We start from the raw sequence: 9,474 nt of genomic DNA, 5'->3' as shown, positions 1-9,474 counted from the left end.
CCATTATAAGCAACTTTAAGTTCTATTAAAAAATCACTTTTTTTTCTGTCTTTCTTTCTTTTTAAACAACAATTATATATATAGTTTAAAATATTTTGTATATTTTATATATATGTATAAAAACGACAATTGATTACATTTCTAATTAGTTTATTTCAAATCAAATGAAATTATATTAATAATTAATTTTGAAAACAAACTTTATACTATTTCATAATTATGATACTTTCAGAAGGACACAATTATAGGCAATAAGAATTACAGACAAATTTCTGTTTTAATATTCAATAATTTTATTTTAACCAAATGGATGGTAATGCCATAGGTCTTTTCCAATAAATTCTTTTCCAAATTGGAATTTCTTGCAACATTTCATAGTCTGATATTCTATTTTCATATAATTGTCTCAGTTTTAATTTAGTTTGGTATATTTCTTCTTCTGATCTTTTATCTTCACTAAGATAAGGAGTCAGGTTTAATCCTTTTGTATAATATGGCCTGTTTATAAAGAATTTATATAAAATCTTGAAAACATCTTCATTTAAACCTTTAAATTCATTATTTTCAATTACATCAAATAATTCCATAGGACCAGATGACCAACACAAGTTTTGAAGAGAATTGTTATCTACATCACTGTGTAATCCAATGGTATTTAATTGATAAATAAAAAATGCCCAAAGTTTGCCATTACTAACTACTGTTTGTGTAACAAGTGGATAAGTTAATTCATGAAATGGAGTAAAACCTGTTAAAAAAAATTATATTTTTGTAGATGCAGCTTTGACAAGTTTTCTAATTAAACATTATAATTCTTACCTAAATGAGTGGCAATGCCCATTAACCAGCCATATGACACTATTAAACCATATGCATCAAGTCTCACTTTTCTGTCTTTCTCATGAATATGTACTTCTGCAGTTGCTAAATCTTTCATATTATGAAAAGACATCAGAGGAAATTTATATGGACTACCAGGCCAAACACCTATATTTATAATAAAAAAATACATACACAATATACATCAAATTAGTCTAATTTGTAAATAATATTTATTGAATAATTTTAAAATTTTTGTTCGTTTTAATAAAAATATTTTTTAATAAATTAAAAATTTCATATTAATTTGTCTTAAGTTCAAGAATATGTAGATTATTAAATTCTTATCTAGAACTATTATTATATATAAGCAAATAAAGGTTTTGATGGAATTTAAAAAAAAATAGTGTGATTCATTTTAAACTTGTTTGAAGAAGAGAAATTATGCAAATTCAGTAGTAGCAGAGCACTGTAATACCACAGGATGTGAAAGTATTAAATTCAATAAAAATAAGGAAAAAAGAAAAAAATAATTACAAAAGACAAGTTTACGAACATATTAATATAATTTGACAAAATAACAGAATAAATAGTAATACCGGTAGAGAAATGCACCAATCATGGCGAAGAATCATAGAGGAAGGGGAGAGTCTGAGAGATAAAAAGAATAATCGAAAGAAGTGGAAAACAGAAGTAAGTCAAATTGAACAGGAAGAGATGCAAGTTGTAAAAATAGTAAATAAATGTAAAAAACAGATGTAATGTAAAACATTAATATAATAATTTGTTTTAATACAGGCTTAAGTTTACAGTATTATTGTTGTTATTGGTTAAAACTGAATGTCCGGTGGAGTTAAAAACAAAAGAAAAAAGTTTGAAAATTAATGTACTACAAAAATACCTGCTGAAGAGGGACAAAAGAGTCCAAAATGCAATATTATGTATGTGTCCAGGTATATTAAATAAAACAAAAAATTGTTTTCTGTGAAACTCTGTAGCATTATCTGTAAAGCCAGTATAATAAGTCCTGATATTAGAAAAATATGTACTTGTAGACGAAAATTTATATATTATAAAAAATGTATATTTGTAATGATGTGATCCATTATATTTTAAATTAATATATATTGAGAAATATAATATGGTATAAATTATAGAATTTTTTGTCTTTCAATTATGTTAAAAAAACTAACTAAAAAAATTACATAATTTATTTCTGAAAAAAACAATTAACATCTTCAGAAACAATTAACTTCTAAAGAAGTTAAATTACACTAAAAACATTTAATGAAAATGTTTTGTCATTAAATGAAATGAAATTTCCTTTAATGTATATCTATATTACTTACCCAAACTCTAGCATACAATATACAGTTTGTAATGAAAAAGTATCATTTTTTTATCATCATTGACATTTTATATATAATTAATTTTAATAAAAACCATGAAAAAATTAGCTCCTACATATTTTTTTTCTAGGAATAAAATAATTTGATTTACTTATTATTTATTTTATTAATAATTTTAGTTATTTAACTTATTAATTATTTAATATTATTAATATGTATAAGTAAAATAATTTTATTTATTTGTTTGAAAAAACTATCAGAAACAAGTTACACAGATGCTTTCATATTCCAGAATGATACTAAACCTTCCTGTGAAAAATTGCTAAATAATTTCTGTAACATAATTCCATCTACTGGAGAAATACTGGTAGTGAAATGAACAAACAATAATAGTGAACACATCATTCACTATTGTTGTTTGTTTAACAAAAGAAAATTTCCAGAACATTTTTCACATTGAACATATGATATATGTCAAAGCCAAAAAAGTGATCCCACACATGGACATTATGGGATGCAACAGTGACTGAGAAAGGGTTAAGCCACAATCATCAGGTTATGCTGCTTTTTGAACATAGAACAATGTTTAAGATGGAATGCTTTCTTCTTTTGAAACTTGGAATGCCATGTGCACTGGAAATATTTACATATTACAAGATGAAATCTGATTAGTCAATTGTCTGGCCTTGAAAAGTGGTATTCTGGATCTCAAATAAAGCTCTCCAGACCTGTGCCAGGGAATTATTGACTTTGTAGTTAATGGAAGAGTTTTCCTTTGTAGTTTTATATATTTCAATTTTCCAGATGTCAAATATGCGATTTTTCTGACAATATATGTAAAAGTCTCGCCTGGTCTAGATGGGGATGGACATCTATTTCTAATGCAAGGGTGGAAAGAGCAGTGGTGGTTTGTCTTTTTTAATCCAAGTTAAGTGCTCTTGGAGATATAGGTACAGCAGTCTTTTAGTGGCCCCAATGTACTGTAGCTTCTTGACAACACTGTGGTCCATTAATTAAAGGAGATGGTGTTTACACTTATGATGATTTCTGCTGAGTGTGTCCTTGTTGTTCCTAAGTAACATGTATACAGTTGAACTCCTTTTGATAGCTAATGATACCTTTTTAGTTTCAGTGATCTTTCTGTAGTTTTATGCTAATATTTTGTTGTAAGTTACACTCCTGTAACATTGGGCTGCTGCTTCTTTTGTGGCTTGGTATTTCTTGATGAGGCCTTCTATGTTGGGATTTTATCTATGTTATACTTCTACACTTTTGATATAACTGAGTTCATCCCTCTTACTTTTGTAACTGGATCTGTGCATGTATACTCTTTTTATCACTGATCTAATGCTATTTTAAATTTGAACAGATTATGTGAATGTGCCAGTATCAACACTGGATGGTAAAATGGTTTACTTTATACTGTAGTGTAAAACTGTTGTTCATTCTTCTTATGTTCATATTAAGGAAGTGCACTTCTGTATAATATTCCTGTTCTAAGCTCAGTATGAAACCATATAGGTTGTTGTTGTTGTTGTTGTAAGTGTGTAGTACAGCTTGCATGTCCAGTTTATTTTTCCAAACAACAAGGATGTAGTCCACATATCTAGCATAGATATGTAGTCCACATATCTAGCATAGATATGTGGACTACTACATTCAACATTATTCTTGAAGGTAGGAATGATAGTATTGACAGTACCTATGGGTAGCCCTCTGTGTTGCATGTACATCAAACCTTCAAGTTAAAAGAATGGGTGGCATGTTAAGTCCACAAGTTCTAAAATGTCCTTTAAGCATTTGTTGGATTTGTTCTACATTTAAAAGGTGGCCATAACCTGATGATGCTGGCTGAAGCCCACAGAAAGCATTTTTTTTATTACAAACTATACACTGTATGCTGAAGTTTGGCTTTGTAATATAGATTTATTAATTTATATAGTTTATTTTGTGGTGTTATATTCTTTAATGTATTATTCATATATGTTAACTTTGATGCAAATTTTTCATGTTTAAATTTATGTCAATGCTTTAAAAGGTATAGAATTATAGCAAATGTTATTCTTAAGACAACAGTTGATATTAAAAATAATTTGATTAATATAATAAATTATTTAAGAATTTAAAAGAAAATAAAAATAAGAAATTTTACCTGGAACACTTGATGGATATCGTTTATTATAATCATATCCTTGATATTTTGGATGATAATTAAACATTGGAATATAGTCCTCTGAAAATTTACATAATGGATCTTCCAATGGAACTATCTGTAATAGAATTCATTAATAAATTTAATATTGAATAAAAATTTTTCTCAACATCTATATATACATAAATAAGAAAAAATAAGCATCAAAAAATGTCACAAATATTAATTAATATCCATAAACCTAATTTTCAGTTTTAGGACAAATAATTGCCATTAGTAATGAATGCTAAATAGTAGCATTATTATAGCTGGATTTGATAGCCTGGCAATTGTTTTCAAAAAATGTCACACACAACCAATCAGAAAAAGTTTCATCAATGATATATGATCTATATCATGGGTCACAAACTAGCAGCCTTTGGACTGCACAGAACCCATTAAAAAATCAACATTTCCAACATCTTGTGGAGATTAAAAGAGAAGAAATTAAAATGTTTAACTGTTTGCATAAGTCATAAAGGCCTGGCAACAAAAAGGCCTTTGTTAGAACTTTTTTTAATTACAGTTATATTTTGGTTTACTGAATAACTTCAAATACATCCACATCTGATATACATCTATTTGACTGGTCCTTTGTTACGTTTGAGTTTGAGACTCCTGATCTATATTCTGCCAATTGTAAAAGGCTAACATCATACTACAGTAAACCAGAAGTGCTGGCATTATTTCTCTCTCATTTCCAACATTTAATGTACTTACAGTACATTTTTAGTTAAAAGTTTGCTGTAATATGCATATATTATGAGAGTAGTTATACATTTGTCAAATATTTTCCTAATTACTTTCTGTGTAAATAGTTGTTTGAGATGAAAAAAACCCACACTAATAACGCAGGCTGCCGTAGATTTTGTGAGTGATTAATCTGTGTACAAAAACAATGTTAGAAATGTGCTATTTACTTCTAATAATATATTTAAAACAATAATAGGTTATTAAATAATGCTTTTAGCCCACAATGTGAATTAAGATTAAATTAATTAGCTTAATAAATATGGCTGTAATAAATTGGAGGGCTTATCATATCAGGGACTGACTGGAGCAAAATAAACTAAATTTTTACAAAAAAATAGCCTTTAATTAACAATAATCAAATTTTTAGTAAAATGCATTTCAGGCACAAAGACCCCTCTCATCAGCCTAATACATCCATACAATATAAACACAAATATCTATATAGGCTGATGTGATGCCTGAAACACATTCTACTAAAAATTTGATTGTGGTTAATTAAAGGCTATTTTTTTGTAAAAATTTAGTCTATTTTGCTCCAGTCAGTCCCTGATATGATAAATATGGCTGTAATAAATTGGAGGGCTTATTAGGCTAATTAATTTAATCTTAATAATAAGTTGTTAGAGACTGCACAACACAAAACCATGGTGACAAAAGAAAAAATTTGATGGTAATTATAAATACAACTTAATCAAATTAAAATGTGACTAAATATAAAATTTAATTCATCTTTACATAATGCAGTTTATGTTATGAGTAATGGAAAGTCTCAAATGAGGATATGTACTTTTCCTACAAGCAAAATTAAATCATTACGAACGGCTCTTGATAAAATATCACAATGAATAAATCCGCTTGTCAAATAATTATGAGCATCAAGTGATTTGTATGCCTTCATCTGATCCAGTGTGACAGTGTTAGTTGTTAAACCAAATAATTTACTGTCTCCATGTTCTATAGTAGGCCACATGGTTAAATTGTTGGATGAAAAATCTGTTGGTTTCATTTCATTTGAATCCCACCAAATAAAACAAATTTTCTCTTTATATTCTATCAAATCATTATCTTTTAAATTGGCTGCATAGATGCCTTTCTTCCATGTTGACAAAATAAAGTGAACGAGCAAGGTAATGCCAAATCAGCACCATTTGTTTTACAAAATTAGCAAGAGGTCACGTGGGCAGCCAACGAAATCTGAAGCAACTGACGAAAACCAAAAACTGAGGCAAATTTTGAAAACCAAAAACTGAGGCAAAAAACTGAGGAAAAAAACAGACAAAAACCGAAACTGATGATAACCATAGTCGACAAAAACCAAGGTATTACTTTACTTCAAATGTTTTTGATCTATCTCAGAGTTATAATAAACCCAATATGTATAGTTTGACATATTTTTTTTATTTAATAACTCTAATCAACAAATTAGAATGATTTCTAAGTTTCTCTAAATTAAAATCAAACAGATATTTAACTGAAAATGTTTCTCTTGATGAAAGTGTTGAACTAAGCAGTTGTTTGGTTTATTTATTTATTAGCAATGCCAAATTTTGAGTTTTTATATAGTTGCATTTTTGGTAAACTTTCAACATTGATTTTATTAAAGATGGTTTACACTATAAAACATAAATTTATATTTGTTTTTACAAATGTGAACTAACTCTTTCTGTTTTTCTATATGAATTACTTCCAATAAATTTATCATGGTTTCAGCAAATAATATGAATACTTTTTTGCTTACCATAGTGTTTTGTAAATAGTTAAGCCCTTACACTTTCAAAATCAGTAAATTATATGCATTTAAAAGTAAGTAGGCATAATTTTCTAAATTAAAAGTTTTAATGTTTCTTTAGCAATAAATTTATTTAAAATTATGGTAAAATAACAAAATCTATTTTATTAATAATAAAATTAATGTTTGTAATTTCAGTAGATGAGATAAATAAATTATTATTTGTCATCATCACATTTCATTAATTTTCATATTTTAAACTGATCTTTTAGTTAGATACATATTATTATGTTGGTTTAGTTGATATATTTATTATCATATCTTGATTTTGTTAAAAATTGAAAAAACAATTTAAGAATACTTTTTAACAATAATATAGTTCTGCATCAGAATCCTCCTCCCATGAAAGAAAATGTGATTTTTTAAAATGAATTTTGATGTGCTTGTGGGTGTTAAGCCAATTCTGTTGCCAGATTGGTTCCAGCACTACTGATACTATAAAAGTCTGTAAAAATGTTTGACAGAAATGGAAATAATTATTTTTTACAGAACAGTGTAATCCATATCAAAAATAACTTTCCTGAATTGTAAAATTAAAAGTGCCAAAGTCAGATGTATAGCCATGGTGGGGCAAGGTGGTGTGGTTGCCTCACCCTGGCTCATTTAGTCAAATAAAAAGTTATAGGTCAATAGGTTATAATAGTATTGCACAGCAAGAAAACGTTTGAATCATGGTGGAAAGACACTATCATGTTGGTCGATGATGAGAGCATTCTCTGGTGAACAAGTGGGAAACTGGCCATTCAACGTCTGAATGATCTGTGGTAAGACTCGAAAATTGTAGAATGTTTGACGTTCAGATTTAATGGGAAAGTTCTAGTACTTTCTGTTCCTTATTTAAGCGCTACAATCAGTGCAAGTGAGTCAGTTGAATGAGTTGTTTGAGCTTGTTCAAAACATACCGCGAGCAAAGTGTATTTGAAACGTCATTAAGTCTATGTGCAATACTGGATTTCTTACATCATTTTAAATTAATAAGTGCTGTATCTACTTCTATTGTAAGTTGTAAGTGTTTTAATAAATCCATTAATGTTTTTTGCGAGTTTATTTAATTTTTGGATTATAATTCTATAAAAATAGCAACCTAAAATGGATATTATTGAATAGAATCTTTTTCAGCACAAAAGATATGTATCTATATTATTTTCATTTGAGTCAATGAATTGCAAAACAATCTAATTAAAGCAACCTAAAATCTTCAGGAAATGCAAAGACTGTTTCTTTTTTTGTTTGTAATAGTGATTTTGATGTCTTTATTATTGAAATTTTAAGAAAATTCATACAATACTAAATAAGGAAATAATAACAATATACCACCCTCATATAATTTTAAATAACAAATGAAAATTGTAATTAGCTACTTTTGTGGCAATTTTGCTTAATTAGGTGGTTTTGAAATGGTTGATTTTGCAACTAGCTACTTCTGCTAGTTGCAAAATAATAAAACATATTTGTACAAAATATTAAAGTGTTTTTAAAGTTGAAGTTTCTAGTGTAGAGTGTCCGTTCAAAAGCTTAAATTTTTTAGGAAGTGTAGTAGTAGTTGTTTATTTTCTTTTAGGGAGACAGAAGAGGAAACAACCAGTTAAAAGTAGTAGCAAAAGTGATAGCAGCAGAGAAGAGAAATTGAAGTAGAATGTGTAGTACTTGCACAACTGCATCTATTGCTGTTTTAAGTGCATCAAGTGGATCTTCGCTACCATCTAGTTCTGGTGCACAAGATCAAATGTATTTTGATAATGATGTGGGCCACTGGCTTGGACATTTGTTTAGTATGAACTCACCTCAAAATATGGAAGTTTAAAAAAACTGTTGGTCACCAACTCCAAGTTATGACTTAACTAAGGATGCTGTGCAATTAAAAAGAAAATTTAAATACAGCTGCTTGGTGAATTATGTTCCTTGGCTGGCGTATTCCAAGAAATTAAAGGGCGCATTGTGCATTAACTGTGTGTTGTTTCCACCAACTAATGTGCATGGTGTTTTGGGTTCTTTCATAGTGAGGCCCTTTACTCACTGTAAACCATCCAATTACTCACAAATTTATTCCCAATATTGAACTATTTCTCTCAAACAATTGGTACAAACCATGTCATCGTATGTCTCAATTTTTAACAAATCATGGCAGGTTCCAGTCTTACCTGGCCAGATTTATTGGAGCTGCAAACTCTGATTGTCCTCTTTGTGGTGTGGATGACAGCTCGGATCATTATATCTTCAACTGTCCTATGTTGGATCATGAAAGGCACTTCCTGCGGTCCTCCATGGAGGCGCATGGATACCGCTGGCCCAATGAATCCCACGGTATCCTGGACAATAAAGACGCCTACGAGGCCCTCACAAGGCTCATCAGTGCATACTTTCATCGCACCACCGTTCCTGGATACAAATAACCTTTCTCATTATCTCATTAACGGTGTTGTATTGTCTTATTTTTATTGCTACAGGTACTATTACTTTGTAACACACTGTTTTCTTTTTTTTTTATAATTTCTTAACGTATTATATGTTTTGCTTACTGAATTTTATATTATTGTTTATGTATTTTAATTTTCTCAAATAAGTTATTGTAA

The 9,474-nt window shown here is 28.7% G+C and overlaps 1 protein-coding gene across 1 annotated transcript in view; it reads right to left on the bottom strand.

Moving 5' to 3' along the window:
• Window positions 1–215: 215 nt before the first annotated feature.
• The window catches only part of LOC111623863 (28S ribosomal protein S30, mitochondrial-like), an 18,260-nt gene continuing 9,001 nt past the window's right edge, over window positions 216–9,474 (bottom strand). The window contains exons 3-5 of the mRNA XM_023366584.1: window positions 4,321–4,438; window positions 820–987; window positions 216–748 (exon numbers count right to left, since the gene is read on the bottom strand). Of these exons, the coding sequence (XP_023222352.1) occupies window positions 294–748; window positions 820–987; window positions 4,321–4,438 (741 nt within the window). The 3' untranslated portion in view covers window positions 216–293. The remainder of the gene's footprint in view (window positions 749–819; window positions 988–4,320; window positions 4,439–9,474) is intronic.

The sequence above is a fragment of the Centruroides sculpturatus genome, unplaced genomic scaffold (genome assembly GCF_000671375.1).
Source record: "Centruroides sculpturatus isolate CEXI.00-Female unplaced genomic scaffold, Cexi_2.0 scaffold325, whole genome shotgun sequence".
NCBI classification, from domain to species: Eukaryota; Metazoa; Arthropoda; class Arachnida; order Scorpiones; family Buthidae; genus Centruroides; species Centruroides sculpturatus.
This window is presented reverse-complemented; position numbering and strand designations above follow the sequence as displayed.